At 35.7% G+C, this 25167-nt stretch overlaps 1 protein-coding gene across 4 annotated transcripts; it reads right to left on the reverse strand.

Moving 5' to 3' along the window:
• Nucleotides 1-2746: 2746 nt before the first annotated feature.
• Nucleotides 2747-23915, reverse strand: LOC125678972 (pirin-like). Of its 4 annotated transcripts, XR_008800600.1 has the most exons (10): nt 23775-23897; nt 22980-23094; nt 20569-20661; nt 17542-17622; nt 14494-14700; nt 13579-13708; nt 12180-12265; nt 11756-11822; nt 7590-7778; nt 2747-6913 (listed from the first exon to the last, which is right to left on the reverse strand). XR_008800600.1 is itself a non-coding variant. In XM_056156619.1 (9 exons), the coding sequence occupies exons 2-9, from the start codon at nt 23070-23072 to the stop codon at nt 7657-7659; spliced, it is 879 nt and encodes a 292-aa protein (XP_056012594.1). In that variant the 5' UTR covers nt 23073-23094; nt 23775-23915; the 3' UTR covers nt 2747-7656. The 4 variants fall into 4 exon arrangements, 3 of the variants coding, with proteins under 3 accessions (XP_056012594.1, XP_056012593.1, XP_056012596.1); XM_056156619.1 differs by having other exon boundaries at nt 2747-7778; nt 23775-23915; XM_056156618.1 differs by lacking the exon at nt 23775-23897 and adding an exon at nt 23410-23527 and having other exon boundaries at nt 2747-7778.
• Between the last annotated feature and the right edge of the window lie 1252 nt (nt 23916-25167).

The raw sequence follows: 25167 nt of genomic DNA on the forward strand, positions 1-25167 counted from the left end.
AACGATTTTAACAAACTTGAATTTGCACTATGTCAGGAAGCCCTTCAAAAGAAAGAAAATTTACAACATCATAGACTGCAAACTGCATGTATGTCGTTGCGAGTCGACACGCTTCCGCGTGGAACATCAAAAGTAGGGGAGGCGGACTGTGAGAGGCGTAATGTTGTCATTTTTTCCCTTACCTATATGATTTGTAAATAATGTCACCGTTTCTTTTTAAATTTTTAGGCCTATAATTTTTAATTGTGTTTTATTGTATACTGTGATATAATAATTGCCGATCGCAAGTTGGATGTTGATTAACGTCTGATAGGGGTGTCTTTTCGAAAAAAAAAATTGTATGGCTCGATCTGAAAAGAGCCGTTTGTGATAAGAAAGTATATTCTCTTGTACGACTGTTCAGTCGTTCCCTTCAGAGTCTGATGTGTCGCTGGTGATGATTTGTACATTTTCTCCAAACAGTTTACGCCACAGGTCTGCAATAGTGTAGGCTTTGATGTGAGCATAGTCGTAGTACATGTTGATGAGACCCTCTAAAACGGCAAGTCGCAGCCTTATGCTGTACCTGAAGGAACGATGATTTTCCACCCAGGCCTTGTTGTATCTGAACTGCAAGTCACCCATCCTTTCGTTGAGGTGAACAATCTGCTCGCAGGCTTTTTTAAAATGCGTCACTCGCTGTCCATCAGATAGTATAATTGCCTGTCCGAGGTCTTGCTGTCGGGACTGGTAACTTGCTAAATTACACGTACCAAGATGAGTGCTACCACAGCTAGAGTTTGAAATTTTATCATTTTATTATTTGGCTTGGTCAATCAAGTGAATTTTATTGACTTTATTGATAAAATTTCAAACTCCTGTGGTAGCACTCATCTTGGTACGTGTAATTTAGCAGCAGCAGCAGTATTCGTGTAGTTCAGATTTGTAATGTCCTTGTCTGTTGCGCGACCTCCTTTATATAGCGCACAGTGGCACTATCAATTGAGAAACTCGTTTCATAATTTCACAATGACACACGGGTCGCCTGAATAAACAGGTTATCATCCGTCTCCAATTGCTTTGTCAGGTGCCATGATTTCTCGACTTGGACTGACCGTCAATACACCGTTAGTTGCGATATCACTGACACTTATAATTTTGTACAGTGAATTATCATGTAAGCACGTGTACATGTATGCTAGTTTAGGGGCAATTTACGAGTGTTAATTCGATTCCTTACAGCATCAATGAATTGATATATTGATATGTATATTTTCATTGCATTGATTTCATCTTTGATCATATTATTCTGGACTCAATTGTAGTTCCATATTTAAAAAAAAAATGTTCCCTTACGCGACCGACCCCCACCCCCTGTCATTTCTCCTAATCTCTTTCTCTTAATTTTTGTACCTAATCTCTCTCTTAATTTTTGTACCCCTGTCTAGGAAATTTGGTTTAATTTGTAGGGAAAAAAAGCAATTGTTTACAAAGGAACTATTTGATGTTGGTAGCTGAGACTACTTGCCGAGGTTCAGTCGGGCTGTTGACAAACATATTACATGTATATAGGGATGATATTTGTCATATTGATGCCTCATGATAAGATCTTTCATATGGTACCAAAACATGTGACCGAGTGACCTTGAACTTTGACCTACTTTTCAATACCTTTAACATTACTTTTGAACCAAAGAGGTTAAGTAGAGACACACTTCCCAAAAAGCTATGTTGTCTTCTGACAACTCTCGTTAATGAATTTTCTTAGTACAAATGTATTCCAGTGTAAAACTGTAGACCCCTCTCAGGCCCCATCCTGGACTGGAGTGTCATGCTTTGTTTTAATTCACGATGTATTGTTTGAACTCATGATATATAGTGAAGACTTTTATTACTAGAGTAGGTCTTGAAATACAGTTGAACTTGGGTATCTTGAATATCAATATCTCAAATACCACAGATAAGTCAAAGTGTCAGAGTTGGAAGTCCCAATTATGTATACTTTACATATTTTAACCTCAACATCTCGAACACTCAGAGAAGTTTTTTTCCTCGCCCCCATCAAGTCAAGATAATTAAGTTTGTCTGTAATAATAAAAATATTTTCCACTATACTTACATGTGAAATTTTAAAACCTAATCTAAACCCCTTGTAGCCCCAGTGGTCATGGCATGAACAAATTTGGAATCTTGACAACTAGAGGATACTGTATATTAATCTGATGAACTGTACCCTCGTGATTTTCTACTTATTTTAAGGTTTTTAGGTAAAACTTTGAACTCATATATTGTGGCTCCAGAGGTCTTGGTTAGAACTATGTAATTTCAAAGTATGTAGAGAAAGATGTCATGTAAGTGTTTGCATTTTCACTCGAGTGGTTAAAGAATTTGTTTAATGACCCTTTATTCAATATTACCCATCTCCCCTTGGAAGGAGGCATGACCAAATCGTGTATAAGCAAATTTGAATCCCATTATTTAACATAGAATATTTTGTCTGAACTTTTGTTTGATTTTGTCTTGTCGTCAGAAGATGAAAATGTGAAAAAAATGTATAACTGACAGATATAGAGACATGCCATTTTTAAAACTTAGAAAACTAAGAAGGCTCAGGTGAGTTAAAAATTTGTTTAAATCATTTCCTTTTAAAATGAGGGAAGCTATCATGTATAGATCCCTGTGCTTGGATTTCATCTTCGTACTAATTCAATGAAGTGTATAAGGTCAGACCTATTGCAGCATTCGGTAAAAAGTAAAACACCATTCACTCTGTAGTATAAACTTTTATTTATCTACTTTCATTTTTGAATAAAAGAGTGCTTTGTGAAAACTAATCGAGACAAACAAATCAATTATTGCAAAATAATTTGTAAAAAAAACTGCAACATGAATCTATAAACTGATCAATTATTTCTCCATCATACTTCTAAGTAGCTAACACTAGTACATTGTGCACTGAATGTACCGATTCATAAAATATTCATAATGAGCTTTCAACACTTCTAAAAATACGATGTGTTTGTGAAACACTGATGCCCCCGTATGGTGGCAAAATAATGCTGGTATACCCAAAGAAAGGCCGTGTTGCAAGAACAATACAAGTGAAATATGAAAGCCCTATTGCTAACCATTCAAAAGTAATGGCATAGGTTAAAGTTTTTTCAAAAGTAGGTTGAACCCCAAAGTCAAGGTCATGAGGTCAAAAATTTAGCTACCTATAGAAAGGTTTTGTCAAAAGGACTACACATGTAAAATATGAAAGCCTTATCACCAACCATTCAAAAGTTATGGTCAAGATAAAAGTTATGGTCAAGATTAAAAGTTTTTCAAAAGTAGGTCAAACCTCAAGGTCAAGATTACAATGTCGGTATTTTGATACAAGGAATACAAATGTGAAGTATGAAAACTCCTTCCATCCATTAAAAGGTTAAAGTTTTTGCAGACAAACAGACCAAAAATTATGGAGGTATAAAAATATTACAGTAATTCTATTATCAATATTTTTTACCTTTGCTTAAATGTATTATCCATATTTTCGTTTTCTTAAATCTATTCTCCATGACTTCCATTGCCTTAAATGTACAATGTATCATAATATTCTACATGCAAAATCATGTATTAATTTGTATCCTTGGTAAAATCTAAAAAAAAAAAAAAAAAAAAAAAAAAAAAAATGAAGCCAATTACAAACACAACAAAAATGTTCAAAATCCAATAAAACTAAGTGTACATGGATTTCTACTACAGTAAAACTTGATATAGTATAGGGGCACTCAAAATGGTTTAATCAGAAATGTAAAATTTTATCACTTACTTAATTACCAATTCCATTATTTTCTTTTCCTTGCAAAATGAATTCAACATCACTACAAGCCAGGTACTTGCTCTGATTGTGTTCATTGTAAAGAGGCCTTACTGTATTTGATATACTGTATATATAGTGTTCATTAAAACAGGCCTTACTGTATTTGATATACTGTATAGTGTTCATTATAAACAGGCCTTACTGTATTTGATATATTATATATTGTTCATTATAAACAGGCTTTACTGTATTTGATATACTGTATAGTGTTCATTATAAACAGGCCTTACTGTATTTGATAAAATGTACAAACATTATCCTACATGTAACAGCAGACATACTATGATTACAGTTTTCCTCATACCCTGACATAACAGAATAATTTGGCATTCTGCTCAGAAATATAAAAGAAAAAAATCTAATCTTTGTATTTAAAAAAATTGTAGATACATCACAAAAATTGTTACATGAAAAAAAACAACTCCATAAATTGAAATTTATAAAAAAAAAAATTGAACGTGCATGAACACAGAATATTTAAAACTAAAAAGAACCTGTTTGTGCACTATTGTGCATCCTCACAGCACCACAAAGGAACACATACTGACACACTATCCTCCAACGAAATCCCGAGTAATCGGGTCAATAATCCCATCGTCTTAACCCCACAAAAACTGCCAAAACAAACATAACTGCAATCTGAAATACTCAGTGCAATGTAAATATTGTGTATGGATATACACTCCTCTACTAATTGTGTGCTGTAATTTGATTAAAATAATCTGAAACTAGAGCTGTTCTAATGAGACTAATACCTCCACTCCCTGGAGGCTTACTAAAACACTTCCCCAAATGACCTTGAAAATAGAATATGACACACCTCTGTGCCAAGGGCGAGCTTCTGTTGGCCCTCTAGTAATCTTTCAGTCATGTATGAAATTGCAACGTTTCTTCATTACAAAGATAAACATTTTGAACTTTTATTTACAAGTGACCTTCACCTTAGTCTTATGACATAGGCAAGGAGACATGGCAATGCCTGGTCATCAGCGGCTTAAGGGAGCTAGTAATGTCCCCAATATAAATTTATTTCTCTAACAAAAATTTCCAACTTTTAATTTACTAATGACATTAGAGTCATGACACAGTGCGAGTTTCTAATGCTAATCCACTACAAAAAGTCGAGTCTTCCAAACGTTTCTAATGAAGTGGGACAAACATACATATAAGACAAAATGATTTGTCCCCCCCCCCCTCCCCCCAAAAAACAACAAACTTAGTTTGCAAGAAGAGTGTACAAGTAAGAAATAAAAAATTTTGAAAATACATGAGGGTATGAACTATGATGCTTCACGCTGGCATACTAGTACTTCGTAAAATTCCTTTCTTATATTTCTTCACACTGGCATACTAGTACTTCGTAAAATTCCTTTCTTATATTTCTTCACGCTGGCATACTAGTACTTCGTAAAATTCCTTTCTTATATTTACATTCTATTTTCAATTCTGTTGGAAATCCTAGCTGTTCAAATAGACGTATCCAGATTCATATGCACATTGTTCACAACTGCAGCGCATTCATGAGGAAATAACTATCATTACAATTTGTAAAGATATCAAAGGTGAAAACATTGGAAATGTAAATATTTAGGAGTGTACCACAATCGATCAGTGTTTACATGACTGATCATAATGCCAAAAATTACAGTATGGTTGATTACATTGTAAACAATTACAGCACGGTGGGGTAACACAGCACAAGATACACATATCGGAAGATCTCCAATGAACCGCACAAGTTAACGTAATGAAAATTATGCATAACTAATATAAACAATAAACAAATCAGGACTGTTAATTTCATAATTAGTAAATCTTGCTGGAAAAAATGGACCTCTATTTTAAGAAAAGAAATAATCATAACTTAAAAATTTCCTGTGATATTTCTAAGGCATTATCAAATAGTAAAAATCATACAAGGCTATTAGAATCATCATTAAGAATTAACGATAAATGTAATAATTAAAAGTATGTTCTGCATTTAGCAGTGTTGGCTTTTTGCCAATGAACAAAGTTGTCATAATAACCAGCAGTGTCAGTTACAGTTGTAAACCAGGCCAACTTTCCCCATTAAGACAGGATTTTCCCCATTAAGACAGGATTTCCCCCATTAAGACAGGATTTCCCCGATTAAGACAGGATTTCCCCCATTAAGAAAGGATTTTCCCCATTAAGACAGGATTTCCCCGATTAAGACAGGATTTCCCCCATTAAGAAAGGATTTCCCCATTAAGACAGGATTTTCCCGATTAAGACAGGATTTCCCCGATTTTAAGCCTGATTCCCACTTTCCCAATTGGGAAAGCATAAAAATACCCAAAAATCCTGATTTTGTAAAAATGTTCCCCGATTTACGACAACAAATCCAGACTTCCAACCCAAATTTGAAATCCCCGCAATATTAATCCAACACAACAATGTACAAATGACACCTGCCCAGACTGAAAAGGACAAGATTTCTGACAATATACAGAGTAAAATAAATTAAAATAAACTCTCTGTTGTGCAGTGGAGTATTGGTGTAAAAACCTGAATTATCTCATTTAATATGGAATATTGGAACTATTATTTCTTCTCCGATTCTGTCACAGTTTAAAATTTAGTATGTCCAATGAAATCTCATTCTCCGAATTAACTTGGGCAACTTTTCAATACACAAGCACATGCAACTATCAGATAGTGAGAATGATGCATATAATTTGAATTTTTGTGATATCATTGCAGAACAGTCGGTTGTAATAATAATTTGAGAAAATCTATAAAAAAAAGAAAGAAGAAGAGTAAATATTCACATGTAGTAGACAAAATACTCGTTCCTATGAAATACCAAACATCAGAAATTTAATCTTACAACTCGTGCTTTGGTACTCTGATATTCACTTACAATATTCTGAAAAATAATCTTTAAATCAGGCAGGTATTCTTGTAGAAATGAGTCGTCTTTAGCCATCACTAATTTGTATACAGGAGTTGCCAAAGTGACACATATTCTTCGTAACTTCTTTTTCTGAAGAGTTCCAAAATTTTGTAGTTCCAATATTCCGTATTCTTACAGAACTATCGTCATCACTACAATATACATTTAATTGGCACAGATAATATTACACATATCATAAAGGCAAATGTAGCTCATCCATTTGTTCAATACTGTTCTAGGAAAATACAATTGTGATTATTTTCATAATCACTTCGCAAATCAACAAGAATGCTTTCAACATTCAAAAGCAAGCATTTCTTTGTCCTCCAAGTTTTTTCAGTCTGCTTCTATTCATAACTACCTCGTGCATTAGTTTGTCATTTAATCTGTTATTATTTATATAAAATAATCAACATCGATCATTGCAGCGAGTACCATGATTGTATCCATGACAACAGAAATGAGTTGATATACAGGTTAGATTGGCACCCGTCTTTAAGAACTGTGGGTATATAGCCACGTCTCAAATACTGTGGAATCATCATTGTTCGTGGGGGATTGATGTTCGTGGATTTCGAGGGTCACTCTGAACATTGTTTATAACCAAGTAGAGTTATCTCTCCTAGTGACAGCGAATCAATTACCCACGAAATTACATCCCCACGAACCTGCAAAATTTTGCATTCCCACGAACATTGGCCCCCACGAATCAAAATGATTTCACAGTAGTCACTACACTTCTGTATCATGTCTCTTGCATACAGTGGAATGTATAAAATCAACAGTTGCATAAAAAGAAAAAAATATACATATATATAATGTACATACACTGTACTAAAGTAATCAGCTTGGATTTGTGACAAAAATAAAATTTCCGGGACTAGATACGGAGTCATCAGCTGCTACTCTGCAGGAAACTGGACTGCCAGGACCGGGCGCGCTCAAACCCGTTGGTGCATGACTTATAATCTTCCATGGCCTGATGAAGTTCTTCTTCAGTGTTCATAACAAATGGACCTGAAAACCAGAAGGCATAAAATTGAACACTACATCAAGAAGCTATTAAAAAATAGATTCTTTAACATAACTTCCACGACTTTTAATACTCGTCTAAACTAATGGTACATGTATGACAGTACGGCTTTCTGTGTTTGCTTAATAGCTCGACCTATCGGTACTTTACAAGGTATCAGTACATGTAGTTTTATCTCCTTTACTAAGGAGAAATTAATTATCAAAATCGACCATAAACATCAAAGAACAGCAACCAAAAAACCCTTAAAACTTAGAATTAGATGGCAGTTTGTTGTGATGAAGCTACACACACACACACACACACAGCCATCAGGAGTCACCTGCATACAAAGATATTTTCAATGTTTTTGCCTTTGATATCTTTACAAATTGTAATATTTAATGATACTAGGCATTTCCTCATGAATGCGATGCAATTGTACACAATGCACATACGAGTTCAGAACTACTTGATGAATATAGTATGTCTATTTTAACAGCTGGGAATTCCAACAGAAATGAAACGTAGAATGTTAATACATTGTATAAGAAATAAATTTCAATTTTGAAAATACATGACTTCATTGTACCGCTTCCCGCTGCCATACTTTTCATGAAGAATGCATGCTGGCATGGAGTGTGGCAATTTTAAAATACCTTGTGTATCTTCAAAAATGAAAATTATTTCTTAAATATATATAAAGTATAAAAGTTTTAGAAAATCAAAGGATTCGTTTCCAGCATGAATCACATCATTATCCGTGAATTACTCGATGATTTCAAACCTTGACACAACATTGACCAGATTTTCAAATTTTTTTTAAACATCAACTAAATTCAACTGTAATTTTCATAGAAATACAGCAAATTTAAATACAATATGCACATCTTCAATGCCCACTCAGTGTAAGAAGGAAAGATATGAGTTTGAAAATTTTGAGAGAAGATAGACAACTCATTCCCACTTTCTATCACTGTAATGCTCCCTAAAAATTGTCACAGAGTTCAATAACTTGCAATTTTCATGAAAACTTTATGAAAAATCCAATGTAATGTGCATTCACTTCTTTAATACCCTTACAGTGTGTGGAATGACAAGGCCTGTGCTTGAAAACAGAGAAAGTAGTTAAATGGAGAAATTCTTTAACTCTATTTCACATTAATAGGCATAACTCTTCTAAAAGCGAGAGAAATGCAAATTTTTAAAAAATATATTATCTTAAGTTTTCAGCAAAGGGGGAACACAGGAAGTTTCAGTTCATTATGTGAAGAGAACAGTGTTGAAAACCTGGATGTACAGATAGATTCAGTTCATTATGTGAAGAGAACAGTGTTGAAAACCTGGATGTACAGACATACATCATATGTACCAGTCTAAAGAGGGATGTATAAAATTTGTAGTGTGTCAAAATTTAACACTGTACAGAGAAGATGAGTCTCCAACAAACAGGAAGTAGACAAATGCGGAACACAAAACTGTCCCACAATGCCTGACCAACAGGAAACATCATATCAATCATCGAAACTGTGATGAGTGTACAGTGTAATCGCTGTCTGCAGGGTGTGTGTGATATTGACAAACAGGAAGTACATAAATCTGGGATCTGTGAATAAGTCGTACAATACAACTGATCAGAGAAAACTACATACAAACAAGATGCTCATGGTCTATATTGCTCACCAGATCAGTTGTATTTTCAAAATATTTCAAATTTTAAATCCGTATTATGGCTCCAGGTCTTAGGGTTCATGGTGCATGCTTTCATATCCTACCCCTAACATCAAGGTTCGAACTTTAGATAATTACATAAATCTACATTACATAACTGGAACCTACACTACATGAGGATGTGTGCGATATTAATTCGACAAATAATTTCTTTGTCAGAAGTTTTAAAGAATTAACCTATATATCCCTAGATAAAACTTTAATCCCCTATTATAGTTCTACCGAAGTACCAGCATGGGTAGGTTAAGGATTCCCTTATAGAATATCACAGTGCGCTTTATGCCTTTACTTCTCCGAACTACCAATATATAACGTCATAATGGAAAATGACGTCAAGTCACTGCAAACTTGAGCTGTTATGACGGGGAGAGAGTGTCAAAAACTTTAGACCTTATTTCAAACTGCCTATAAGATGTCAGAACGCTATTGCAAAATTCACGGGTCTGAATTGTATTTTAATATCTTATATGTCCGAATATTTTGAAATAGTTTGTTTAATTACCCTTGATTGAAATTCAGCGTGTTTAAACTGCTTTCGAAAAATATACTTTTGAAATGTACTCTGTTTTATACCAGTGGAAAGAGGTAGAATTTATGATGTGTTTATAAAAGAGTCTAGCGCAGGCAATTTATAAGGATTCATTTGAGATCTTTTACTGAAATCGTAAGAGGAGTTTGTTCTCTACCCGAATCCAGCTTGGTAAAATGTGTGATGGCTTTGTTTGAATACAGATTACCCTCAAATGTGTAGGTAAGTGTGTCGGTAAGTTGAACTCTTCATGAAATGCATGTATTTTGTACGCAAGTAATACTACCATTTTTCCCAAGCACATTTCGGGTACACAAGGATACGGTGAGGTCATTTATCAAACAAAAAGTTAAAAAAAATTGTTAAATTAGCTGCGCTGAAGCAATTTATGTGAAACACTTCAAACAATTATAAACGACAGTCACGTGATCAACGAAGTCATGTGATATCATAACAGATATGTTAATATATAGCCGAGAGAACCTTCTATATAAATTGTCTGTACTTAAGTATATAAATTACAAGTGAAAACCAAAAACTGACCTTGCAATCAAATGGTATGTTTTGAACACATTTCAAACTCCGGGAAGCCTTAACATAGCTGCGAGCGTTCCTTGTTGGGAGTTTTAGAGAATTAACCTATAAATCCCTTTATAAAGCTTTAATCCCCTACTGTAGCTCTACCGCATGATCTTGACAAACTCTAATCTCCTCAATATGAAAATGCTTTCCATATTGGTTTGACAAAAATTGAAAACATGAATTTTAATCCTATATACTTTAAGATGTTTTAATTCTGCGATGCTAAAATTTCACGATTTGTTACCAGGGCACAATTGCGATAGTTTTACTTTCGAGTTATAGGAAAATATGCTTCTAAAATTTCCATTTCAAAACCGTTGAAATATTTTTAACATGTTATTCAGTATAGATTCTGTTGTGTGGACAAATGATAAATCGTGAACATACAGAAATTAAAACCACCGTGTTAATTTCCCAGTCTACAGTATTCCCCAATGTAAAAGTTTCGCACCCAGACTGTGGAGATCATGGTATATTATAACAGGAAGAGACAGATTTTCTCTCGTAGTGGCTCTTGAAAGGATTTTTTTTAGATATCTCAGTCTATTTTCACAATTTCCTTTTCAGCTCCTCTTGGAAGATGGCCTGGCCTCAAGACCATAATCTGAGAACAGAATTAAGTCAAAATTTTGATTGCTTATACCTTAAGGATTTATCTTGCACAGATGTTTAATAAAAAACCGCTGGTTTATATAAAAAAAAAAAGAAATTCAAATATAAACATAGACTGAAAATTTTATTTGTTTATAAAAATTATTTCAAAAGTTATCTAGATTCAAAATCTTGACTTGAGTCTATTCTCAGGCCGGGTCTCTTATTTTAGACCTAAGTCTATTCTCAGGCCGGGTCTCTTATTTTAGACCCAAGTCTATTCTCAGGCCGGGTCTCTTATTTTAGACCCAAGTCTATTCTCAGGCCGGGTCTCTTATTTCAGACCTAAGTCTATTCTCAGGCCAGGTCTCTTATTTTAGACCTAAGTCTCTTCTCAGGCCGGGTCTCTTATTTTAGACCTAAGTCTCTTCTCAGGCCGGGTCTCTTATTTTAGACCTAAGTCTCTTCTCAGGCCGGGTCTCTTATTTTAGACCTAAGTCTATTCTCAGGCCGAGTCTCTTATCTAATGATCCTGGTTTAATACTTTACCTTGTTGTGCCACTGGTTCTTTTAATGGCTGACCTGCCAGAAGTATAAAGCTGCAAGGAATGGACCCCTGAAAATAAGTACACTGTCTCCAGTCTCTGCCCTGATTTGTCATTCGTTATATTCACATACACACAAAAGTGGGTTTCACAAGAATCATGTAAAATCCAAGACGTAGATGGAGGTGCATGCAAGAGTAGCCAATGACAACTCTTGGTAGAAAATTGTTGTTTTCAAAAATTTTATCAAGTTTGCCATGCTCTGATTGGCAACTTCAGATTGTGACCCTCAATACGATGTCGTTAGATCCTTGTATAGCGATACAGCAATTCATAGGATTTACTTTTAATCTAATTGTGATAGTGCTAGGCGTAGCTGCGCTTTATGTATACCTGATTTACGTTTACTTTTAATCTATTGTGTATACCTGGTTTTGCACTATCACACAGTCGCCTTCAGCATAAAAAATGGCCGTCTGAGTTGGTTTTATTAGTTTTTCTTTGCTTTCAGGACCTACAAGTAGAAATACGAATATCATATCAATATAACAACAGCTATACACATAAACAAAAAAATGGATCCAATCAACTTCATTTTTCTTTGCTGTTTGTGGTAAAACCATTGCCTAGCAGATAAACAGCCATTTCAATGGTCAGTGGTCTGAATCTGAATGTGGTTGCAATTTAATAATAAAAGTGTTGTGTCCACACACCAGGTGAAGTTGTCTCCCCATTATTTCAGCATATGCAGCTATAAATGTAAACATGTATCACAAATCATTTACGGGAAGCTCAAGTCCATCGATCCCACCAGGATCCACCACAGGAAGCTATAGTTTATGGATCTCACCAGGATCCACCACAGGAAGCTATAGTTAAGTTTATGGATCTCATCAGGATCCACCACAGGAAGCTATAGTTCATGGATCTCACTAGGTTGGTTGCATATTGTTTAATGTTCTGCTCGAGAATTTTTTACTCATATAGAGACATCACCATTGCCAGTGAAGGGCTTATTTAGGCCTATGCTCGGTGCTTACAGCCTTTGAGCAAGGAGTGATTTTTATCGTGCCACACCTGCTGTAACACGGGACCTCGGTTTTTGCGGTCTCATACGAAGGATCGCATCATTTAGTCGCCTCCTACGATGAGCAAAGCGCACTGAGGACCAATTCAAACCCAGATCCCCACAGGTTGATCTCACTAGAAGCCACTAATAGCCACCACATGAAGCTGCAGTTGATACATTAAATGACAGTCAATGAGTCATGAGAATTAAAGCAGCACAGGAAACACATGTAGTAAAGTCTGTGGATCTTACAAGGAGCCATGAGTAGCCACCACGAAATCTCACCACAACAGGAGACATAAGTAGCCACCGCAGGATCTCACCACCACAGCAGCCATAAGTAGCCACTGTGGGATCTCACCACAACAGCAGCCATGAGTAGCTACCACGGGATCTCGCCATAAGTAGCCACCGTGGGATCTCATCACAACAGCAGCCATGAGTAGCCACTGCGAGATTTCATCACAACAGCAGCCATAAGTAGCCACTGCAGGATCTCACCACAACAGCAACCACGGGTAGCCACTGCAGGATCTCACCACAACAGCTCAGCCATGAGTAGCCACCACGGGATCTCACCACCACAGCAGCCACGAGTAGCCACTGCGGGATCTCACCACAACAGCATCCATGAATAGCCAACAAAGTTGTTAGCTAGCTACAGATGATCTCATCAACTGAACTATTCCTACATAATTTTGCTTTTACAATTAAAACTACATAATACTGATACATCATGTACTACTGACACTACCTACCAAACAATGCCTGGCCTGACAGAACATGAACAAAGGTGTTCCAGCCCTTGGGGATGGGCTGGTTCAAGGAGGTGCCTTCCTTCATCGTAAAATGTAAATAGAGGGTCGGAGTCCGAGTCCGAATTGTAGACTGTAATAGAATAAAGGTCAAAGGTCATAAAAAGGTTAAAAATTTCGACACTGGATCAGTTCTATCCTATAAATAGACAGTAATTCCAAAGACAATGGGTGTGATTCTTCCTAATGAAATAACATCTATGAATGTAATGCTATATTTACATACATTGGTCATGTGTGTGATTATGAATACCACGAACATACTGTATTCACCCTATTGATCGCCCCAACCCCTATAAGTGCCCCCTGGGACTTTTTTCAACTTTCAAAAATTAAGATCCCCCTTCTCCCTCCCATTTATATACAGTATTTTTCACCTTATACCGGTCATAGGAAAATAACTACTATATCTTTGTGTATTTACTATAATGTTGTTTTAATGATTTGAAATTATAAATCAATTAATAAGACTTGAGTGGATTATATCATTGTAAAGGAAAGTATAACAACAGCTCATTTAGAATTGAATAACTATTCAAACACTTCTCAAAGTCAAAATTTCACTGGAAATATATCGTAACAATATTCTAAATACCCCCTTCCAATTTTCTAAGTGACTGGGGTGCTCAAGAGGATGAATGTGGTAGTATTATATAAATAGTATCAAATTCAATGTGACATACACATGTATGCCTGATATTGGTATGATGATTAACAGAATTATCTACAGCTTCAGTTTGAACAGAATATTCAAACCTTATTTCTTTCAAATTAATCTGTTATTGAAATAACATTTATGTTAAAAACAAAATTTACCTTGACACAGACAAAATTTACCTTGACACAGACAAAATTTACCTTGACACCAAATGCTTCTCCAGCAATGACCTTGACCTCCACACCTTCTTTGGATGTCCTTGGAATGTTATCTGCCAGTATTTCTTGACAAGATGGTTCCTGCATTTTATCCTCCTTTGCCAAATTAATCCACAACTGTAGACCATGAGCTTTCTCCTGACCGAATGACCACTCACAATGGACAATGCCTCGGCCAGCTGTCAGCCACTGCAGTATAAACACACAGGTACAAGATTTATACAAGTAGGCTAAAAGCGTCGCTTCATTTTTTTCTATTGAGTAAATTTCGATGCATAACATTGGTGGATTGATCCCTTTGCTAGAAATCTTGATTATCTAATGACGGGCGTATAAAAATAACTAATGAAAACTGGTCCCCTGACTGTATATCACGGGGTATTACAGACAGATGAAGAGGACTGATCTGATATCATGGGGTGGTGGTTACAGACAGATGAAGAAGGCAGATCTGATATCATGGGGTGGTGCAGAGAGCAAATCGGATATCATGGGGTGGTGGTTACAGACAGATGAAGAGGGCAGATCTGATATCATGGGGTGGTGCAGAGGGCAGATCTGATATCATGGGGTGGTGCAGAGGGCTGATCTGATATCATGGGGTGGTGCAGAGGGCAAATCGGATATCATGGGGTGGTGCAGAGGGCAGATCTGATATCATGGGGTGGTGTAGAGGGCTGATCTGATGTCATGGGGTGGTGCAGAGGGCAGATCTGATATCATGGGGTGGTGCAGAGGGCTGATCTGATATCATGGGGTGGTGCAGAGGGCTGATCTGATATCATGGGGTGGTGCAGAGGGCAGATGATATCATGGGGTGGTACAGAGGGCTGATTTGATATCATGGGGTAGTGCAGAGGGCAGATCTGATGTCATGGGGTGGTGCAGAGGGCTGATATGATATCGTGGGGTGGTGCAGAGGGCAGATCTGATATCATGGGGTGGTGTAGAGGGCTGATCTGATATCATGGGGTGGTGCAGAGGGCAGATGATATCATGGGGTGGTACAGAGGGCTGATCTGATATCATGGGGTAGTGCAGAGGGCAGATCTGATATCATGGGGTGGTGTAGAGGGCAGATGATATCATGGGGTGGTGCAGAGGGCAGATCTGATATCATGGGGTGGTGCAGAGGGCTGATCTGATATCATGGGGTGGTGCAGAGGGCAGATCTGATGTCATGGTGTGGTGCAGAGGGCAGATGATATCATGGGGTGGTACAGAGGGCTGATCTGATATCATGGGGTAGTGCAGAGGGCAGATCTGATATCATGGGGTGGTGCAGAGGGCAGATGATATCATGGGGTGGTGCAGAGGGCAGATCTGATATCATGGGGTGGTGCAGAGGGCTGATCTGATATCATGGGGTGGTGCAGAGGGCTGATCTGATATCATGGGGTGGTGCAGAGGGCTGATCTGATGTCATGGGGTGGTGCAGAGGACAGATCTGATGTCATGGGGTGGTGCAGAGGGCAGATCTGATGTCATGGGGTGGTGCAGAGGACAGATCTGATATCATGGGGTGGTGCAGAGGGCAGATCTGATATCATGGGGTGGTACAGAGGGCTGATCTGATATCATGGGGTAGTGCAGAGGGCAGATCTGATATCATGGGGTGGTGCAGAGGGCTGATCTGATATCATGGGGTGGTGCAGAGGGCTGATCTGATGTCATGGGGTGGTGCAGAGGGCAGATCTGATGTCATGGGGTGGTGCAGAGGGCAGATCTGATGTCATGGGGTGGTGCAGAGGGCAGATCTGATATCATGGGGTGGTGCAGAGGGCAGATCTGATATCATGGGGTGGTGGAGAGGGCAGATCTGATATCATGGGGTGGTGCAGAGGGCAGATCTGATATCATGGGGTGGTGCAGAGGGCAGATCTGATATCATGGGGTGGTGCAGAGGGCAGATCTGATATCATGGGGTGGTGCAGAGGGCAAACCTGAATCAACATCCTCTACTTTCCCTAATGTAAAATACAACAAACCCCATACTTAATCACATGTCAGTGATACACGACTAACCCCCATACTTCATCACATACCATTAAAGTAGGGGTCTAGTAGCGTGACGTCATGTCCGGATCGAACTCCAGTATTGGTTCACGTACTATTATTATTGGGTGGATTTATACTGTTTTTACATTTACCTGGATGTTTTTTAATTTAGTAAAATGAATACAATAACACTCCATCACTTATATTTAAGTAGACTATGGATCCAATCTTCTTTCCATTTTTTGTCATCTAATTCACACATAAAACCAGAGGTACATATTTGTTTAATTGATATACAGGCCGGGGTATTACATGTTAAAATTATCTGTAAATTAAAAAAAATTCATGATATGCAATCATGCACTTGTGGAATTAAATAAAACAATTCTGCATTTGTTATATATTTGTTATCTTGTTATATATTTGTTATCTTCTGTTATGTGAAAATCATCTTCAAAATGGTTATTTTGGCCCAAAAATGTAAATATAAATTGAGATGCTGTGAAAATATTATGCTGAGAAAGGGCAGATTTTTTAAATGTATTTTAACAAGCATTCATATATGAACATAATATGTGAGTTTGAATGAAAAATCACAAGTCAAATTTTTAAAATATTCATATTAGTGGTGTTGCAGTGCCGTATTTTTGACTGCCGAGGGCCTGTATTGAGTTCAATTTTGTACCACCATTATTAAAAAACATGAAACTATGTTAAAATTTCACTTTTAATTATTTAGTTAAACATATTTATTTCATATTTGAGGAAAAAAATTGCAGCATCATACCTCAAACAAAATTTTATGGACATATTCTAGGACTTCTTCAATGAATTCTGATATTGCCGTTTGACAAATGGGGGTACACGTAATAAAAATACCATAATTTACTCATTATACTGACAACCCCCCATTTTTTTGTTTTTATCATACCCTGAAATGAACAATCTAAGTATCTAAACTCAAATTTTTGAGAAATCACAAGTAGGTCCAGGACTAGGGACCTACCTTAAGTGATTATTTGACAACATTACCTGTACATCTCCCATCTTCAGTTTGCCCTTGTGTCCCATAAAGTCCTCATGTTGACCGGTGCCTTGTAATATGTAGGACACCTGCCAAAGAACAACATATTGTACAAGAAACTGTCGAGCGCAAAATATTGTACGTATAATTATTTTAGCAGGATTCAAATTTTAGTGACTTTGGCAGCAAAGCAAGAGTGTTAATTTACAATTATGCTAAAAAATGAAATTCTCTATTTATCCATTTATATACATGGAAGAAGCATTAAATTATGATTACGCTAAATAGTGCATCAGCTCCGACTGCATAAAATTCTAAATACAGTAGAATAAATACTCGTACAGTAAGGTGGTTAATACACTATAGTTAATATTTCTGTTTATGAAATTTTAATAAATTCTTCAATTTTACTTCCATTTTGGATACCGTATGGACTCTGTTGTATTCAAATAGAATGTCCTCACATTATCACCAGTACGAGACCAACTACTCAGATAGAATGTCCTCACATTATCACCAGTATGAGACCATTACTACCCATATGAAGTTATTTAGTCTTGCACTGCTGTCATTGAATATGATGTCATGTATTTTCTATGATTTACGTTACATGTAGAAGCAATATATTTTGTATTGGATTCTCGAATTTTAATTAGATACAGCTTTCTGAGGGGCAGCCTTGTGATATTTAGTATTTTAATTAGATGTCTCTAAGGGGCAGCCTTGTGATATTTAGTATTTTAATTAGATGTCTCTCTAAGGGGCAGTCTTGTGATATTTAGCATTTTAATTAGATGTCTCTAAGGGGCAGTCTTGTGATATTTAGTATTTTTAAAATTAGATGTCTCTCTAAGGGGCAGCCTTGTGATATTTAGTATTTTAATTAGATGTTTCTCTAAGGGGCAGCCTTGTGATATTTAGTATTTTAATTAGATGTCTCTCTGAGGGGCAGTCTTGTGATATTTAGTATTTTAATTAGATACAGCTTTCTGAGGGACAGCCTTGTGATATTTAGTATTTTAATTAGATGTCTCTCTAAGGGGCAGCCTTGTGATATTTAGTATTTTAATTAGATGTCTCTCTAAGGGGCAGCCTTGTCATATTTAGTATTTTAATTAGATGCCTCTCTAAGGAGCAGCCTTGTGATATTTAGTATTTTAATTTGATATGTCTCTCTGAGGGGCAGCCTTGTGATATTTAGTATTTTAATTAGATGTCTCTCTAAGGAGCAGCCTTGTGATATTTAGTATTTTAATTAGATGTCTCTCTAAGGGGCAGCCTTGTGATATTTAGTATTTTAATTAGATGTCTCTCTAAGGAGCAGCCTTGTGATATTTAGTATTTTAATTTGATATGTCTCTCTGAGGGGCAGCCTTGTGATATTTAGTATTTTAATTAGATGTCTCTCTAAGGGGCAGCCTTGTCATATTTAGTATTTTAATTAGATGTCTCTCTAAGGGGCAGCCTTGTGATATTTAGTATTTTAATTAGATGTCTCTCTAAGGGGCAGCCTTGTGATATTTAGTATTTTAATTAGATGTCTCTCTAAGGGGCAGCCTTGTGATATTTAGTATTTTAATTAGATGTCTCTCTAAGGGGCAGCCTTGTGATATTTAGTATTTTAATTAGATGTCTCTCTAAGGGGCAGTCTTGTGATATTTAGTATTTTAATTAGATACAGCTTTCTGAGGGACAGCCTTGTGATATTTAGTATTTTAATTAGATGTCTCTCTAAGGGGCAGCCTTGTGATATTTAGTATTTTAATTAGATGTCTCTCTAAGGGGCAGCCTTGTCATATTTAGTATTTTAATTAGATATGCCTCTCTGAGGGGCAGCCTTGTGATATTTAGTATTTTAATTAGATGTCTCTCTAAGGGACAGCCTTGTGATATTTAGTATTTTAATTAGATATGCCTCTCTGAGGGGCAGCCTTGTGATATTTAGTATTTTAATTAGATGTCTCTCTAAGGGGCAGCCTTGTGATATTTAGTATTTTAATTAGATGTCTCTCTAAGGGGCAGCCTTGTGATATTTAGTATTTTAATTAGATATGCCTCTCTGAGGGGCAGCCTTGTGATATTTAGTATTTTAATTAGATGTCTCTCTAAGGGGCAGCCTTGTGATATTTAGTATTTTAATTAGATATGCCTCTCTGAGGGGCAGCCTTGTGATATTTAGTATTTTAATTAGATGTCTCTCTAAGGGGCAGCCTTGTGATATTTAGTATTTTAATTTGATATGTCTCTCTGAGGGGCAGCCTTGTGATATTTAGTATTTTAATTTGATATGTCTCTCTAAGGGACAGCCTTGTGATATGTAGTATTTTAATTAGATGTCTCTCTGAGGGGCAGCCTTGTGATATTTAGTATTTTAATTAGATACAGCTTTCTGAGGGACAGCCTTGTGATATTTAGTATTTTAATTAGATACAGCTTTCTGAGGGACAGCCTTGGTTAGTTTGGTTTTTTAAAAGTATTTTTGGGTATGTTCTATCTGACTGTCTACTTGATTTTACATTCAGGTTCAAATGAGGATTTTGAAAATTTTTTAAAACCCCTAAATTAAAAAGCATGGATAAAATGTGAGAAAAATAACCCTTTATTATTTACTCATGTGGCATTGGGAAATTCCACCTCGGAGATTCGCTGTTTAGGACTCAGCAAAGCTTCATTAAGGACTGCGAATCTTGTCCCCTTGTTGGAATTTTTCTATCCCACACTCGTGCTAATGAAGGATTTCATTAATTTGACACGTCAAGTGATTGTAAAATTTTTTAAAAAAAGTATATTTGCCATTATTTGTGTACAGCAAGGAACATCAATAATTATGTACAAATCTTACAGAAGGATATGTCCTAATGCTATGAATAAACATTACAACACTCAGAAATATATTTTCACTGTTGACTCTCAATAAAAGAATTGTTGTATTGTACCACTTACAGAAGATCTCAAGCACCTATAAATGTAAACAAATATCTGGAGTGTAAACCTATGTTATATTCTGACAACAATTCCTTACATCCTGTACTCACCAGTTCAAATCCTCTGTGTGGATGATCAGGAAAACCGGTCGGGGGATTTACGACAAACTCGTCCAGCATTAAAAACGGGTCAACTATGTCAGACTGAAACACAAACCATCACACAATGAAATATACACAGCACAATCGTCACATGATGAAATACACACAGCACAATCATCACATGATGAAATACACACAGCACAAAATACACACAGCACTATCATCACATGATGAAATACACACAGTACAATCATCACATGATGAAATACACACAGCACAATCATCACACAATGAAATACACACAGCACAATCATCACATGATGAAATACACACAGCACAATCATCACATGATGAAATACACATAGCACAATCATCACCACCTTCAGCTGGTTGGTTGACACACAAATATATAATATATAAGTTAAAACAATATTAGTTCTAAATCTTAAGATTTTATGGTTTTGTAAAAATGTGCTATCATACGATAGTACTGTACGCAGGGTTGTCACTAATGGAAGAATCTGCGTCCTAGACGCAGAAAATTCATTTGGGACGCAAGTTTATCTGATATGACGAGTCCCACGGACGTGAAAATCATAATTTTACTTAATAGCCCTGATATTGTGTATTAATTAAAACTCGTAGTAGGAAAAAATATATGTATCTTTAACCATAATCATTGATCAAATTAAAAACCAAGTTTATGATTTGATTTCAGTTCTATTCCGAATATATAGCATTACCAGGTAGATAGAAATCATTTATGAGAAACAAAGAAATTGTCACACAGAGAGCCACGGGTGAAAGGGGAGAGGAGTGTGTTTCAGCTGTGGTTTGTGACGATGATGGTACATGAAATCCTGTTTAACAAAAATCCACCAGACTTCTGCTTCCTGCTCATTAATGCAGCCATTACAACTACCCACATTTCTTGTGTGCTGTGTTATTTATTTTCCTGGAACCTTAAACCTTATAATCCATTAAATAGAATAGGATAAATTAGAATATTTTATTCAACCAATTTGGGTCCACAGAGGAGCACACTGAAATTGTAAACAATTACAGAGATCATTTACAAACTAACATAAAACAAAACATTGCTTGAGGACTGGAGCAAACAGTTAAGTGATGGCATGAGTCTTGTAAATATACAGTATGCATTTATCAAATTTTAAAATTCCACCATTTTCAGTATGTTAACATTTCTCTTTCATCCCATCCTTTCAATGTTACATGCAGTGTTCGAAATTAACCATAGACCAATGGACCGAGTCTATATAATAATGTCAAATGACACCAGTCTATGCCAATTGTAATTGGGATAGACCAAATTGTCTTTGCCGATTTTCTAGGTTTAAAGCAATAGAGTTATCCCAAAAGTCGACATCTGATAAACATTATGAGGAAAGGAGGATATTGTTATGGAAATGGAAAGTAAATATGCTTTCTAAGTACATTAGAAGTAAACAACAATGTTTTAAATTTGTGCTATTTTTTTTTCAATGTTGCAGTCTATGCCAATTTAATGAGGTCTATGCCATCTTGTTTTAAACCAATTTTGAACACTGTACATGTAAATTGATTAAATCAACAACATGATAAAAGCTTAACTAATTCAATCAAAATTATCCCATATTTGTGCTCAGATTTGTATACTCACAATAAAAACAATAAGATGCAATATGATTGATTGGAGATTCATTTTAAAAATACATCATACTAATTCTACTGATTATCAATAATTACAGTTTTAACTGCAAAAAAGAGACTTAGAGTACTATAAGTGTGTAACCTCAATGGCATCTGTCAAAACCTGTTTTAGTGTCAATACTGGTATAAGTCATCAAGTAAATATTTTGACAGACTGACCAACTTAATTATATCTATCTATCATTCATATTACAGTATGCAATTTTACATGATACCCTTAAGGGGCTTTCCTACAGTAATGCAACTTGTTTGGACAAAAATCAAAATGCCCAATGGAATATTCATATCTAAGAAAACAAATGGACATTCACACAAAAAAAAAAATAAAACATTTGAAAGACTATGCACTAAGATATCGGAAAATGTCACATACTTTATAATCTATTATTTTGTCAGGAAACTACAGCAAAAATTAAATGGTATGATGCAGCCACTTATCATCCAGTGGTGGATCCCAAAAATTTTCCAAGGGGTGAAAGTGGTGGGACCCAAGTTTGTACCTTTTCCGCCCAAGACAGTAAGGGTTGAATACCCCAAAATGGCAAAAAATTACTTTTAAAATCAATTCAACCAAAATGGGGAGGGAGTTGCAACCCCTGTAACTGCTCTCCCCCTCCAGATCCACCACTCTTATCAATATTTTCTATAAATACTTTGTTAGGCAGTGACATTTCAACTGAACCAAAAAAGATTTCTGAAATTCCACTTACCACATCCTCTCCCAGGCAACGCTTAATGATGGCCCCATCTCCCTCTGATTGCTCAACACATTCAGTCACAGTACGCACACTTCGTGATGTCATCGTGTATTGGTGTATGAACAACCTGATCAAATGTACATCAAATAGGCCAGTGTAAAATACAGACATTACTACAAATCTGACTTGAAGTCTTTACTTCCAATATCTACTGTGTAACAGCAACAACTGGACTAACAGTAGAAAGAAACATTCTCCATCACCAAAGCTACCACATTCACATGACCACCCATACAGTTTAATCTGTAAATCTACAAACCATTGCTGTAGTAATTTCTCCCAAAGCACATCAGGTAAATGAGTATAATGATAATAATGGTGTATATAGATACTTCGAATGTATTAAAAAATACTCAAATATTCAGAATTTTTAAATACTAACCACGACAATTGATGTAAGCTATAATGATACCAGAACACAGTATGCCTATTGGTAGGCAACCGAGAACTTCTTGATGACTCGTTTCCTGTTTTTAACTTTTTAAGTGTGTGTATCTGATGTCAAATATTTATGCATAGTGTTAATTAAAAAAAAAAAACACCCTGCATCGCAGTAAGCGGTATATCTAATCATTAAAATTTACCTTCTAAACAAAGCTTTCGTGAACTAAGGCCTAGAATCTATTATTGATCAATCATAAATCAAAATGAACATTTCGCTGCAACGCAGCGTTGAACTTGCAGCAAAAATTACATTTAATCCGACATCATCTTTTTGATTGTAATTTACTCAATAAATAACTTTACCTGAATTTCCAAATTATTAAACACTCCAATAATTAAACATTTTCCTCCTCGTGCAAAATGTCTCAGGAATCATGAATCGAACGGCAATATAAAATAAATGTTTGTTGTTCTTCGATCTCGAAGCGGAAGTTACACCAATATAATCTCCAAAACTAAAGAGTTCGATTTTTTAGTAAGAGGGGGGGGGGGGGGGGGGGGGGGGGGGGGGGGGGGGGGGGGAATGAAATATAACATATTTGAAATAGCGAATAGAGCAAACCCTACCCATAAATAAATAAATAATAGATAAATGTAATTTTCAATTAAATTAATGATTTCCATAACTTCAACCTTGGATTCTACTGTTAAAAAAAAAAGGGGGGGGGGGTGTCACCAATATATTTTTTATTTGCAAATGAAAATAATGAAAGAAAATAGTAATGGTGATTTTATTTTATTCATGACTTAACAATCTATAATGAAATCGATTGTAAACGTTCTTTTACGATACACTATCGTTGAGGAGTGGAAATACGAATAGTCTAGTCAATCTAGCCATATTTTGGGCAAAACCTCAAACTAATTGCAACAGAAATGATTTATTGATTATTCATACCAGAAAACACATGCAAACAACATATTAAAAATCTGCTTTTGTATCTCGATGGGAAAATCGGAATTTTGGGGTAAAATGATGCTTAATTTCATAAAAATCGCTAAAAACAGGAGATTGACGAAAATATATATTTCGTGTACCATACAATGGAAGTCCGTCTTTCAACCTGTAAATGTTCGAGCAAAACTTTTAAAAGCAGAATATATCCCTCCTTGACTGTAATTTTGGGGTAAAATCTTGGTTTTTTAAAACAAAAATGGTTAAAATTTGAAATTTTAAGGAGAAAAGCTACATCTTTTCATATATTTGAGACTCCCAACAAAAAAAAATTAGGTTAGGATTTACTTTAAGAACTGTTCGACAAGTAAATATATATATATATATATATAGAGAGAGAGAGAGAGAGAGAGAGAGAGAGAGAGAGTCAAAAATAAAATCCAGTACTCAAACGCAAAAGCGTTTGAGTACTGGATTTTATTTTTGACTTTATTCTACCCCGATACCAAGAAAAAATTTATTGAATATATATATATATATATATATATATATATATATATATATATATATATAACATTTTAGGTAGGAAAACCTTCCTTTTTCTGAAAAGTAGCTAAAGGGAAATAACAGGATATAACTGCTTCATAAATGATATGACATTGATCAAACATAGGCTAAAACGTCTAAATGCAGAACTAAACTTTTTTTTACCAAAATGTATTTTTGCTCTCTCATATTTCGGATGAAACCTTCATTTTCCACCAAAAATCGCTAAAAACTGGATTTAGAAAACAAATTTCT

The sequence above is a fragment of the Ostrea edulis genome, chromosome 2, assembly GCF_947568905.1.
Source record: "Ostrea edulis chromosome 2, xbOstEdul1.1, whole genome shotgun sequence".
Lineage (NCBI taxonomy): Eukaryota > Metazoa > Mollusca > Bivalvia > Ostreida > Ostreidae > Ostrea > Ostrea edulis.

What these genes read in the sequence shown, in the direction of transcription:
- LOC125678972 (XM_056156619.1), bottom strand. Translation starts at nt 23,072, where the DNA reads ATGACATCACGAAGTGTGCGTACTGTGACTGAATGTGTTGAGCAATCA. An exon ending in GTTGCCTGGGAGAGGATGTG is followed by an intron (nt 20,662 to 22,979) that starts GTAAGTGGAATT and finishes TTTGTGTTTCAG; the next exon opens with TCTGACATAGTTGACCCGTT. An exon ending in GAGAAGCATTTGGTGTCAAG is followed by an intron (nt 13,709 to 14,493) that starts GTAAATTTTGTC and finishes ATTCTATTACAG; the next exon opens with TCTACAATTCGGACTCGGAC.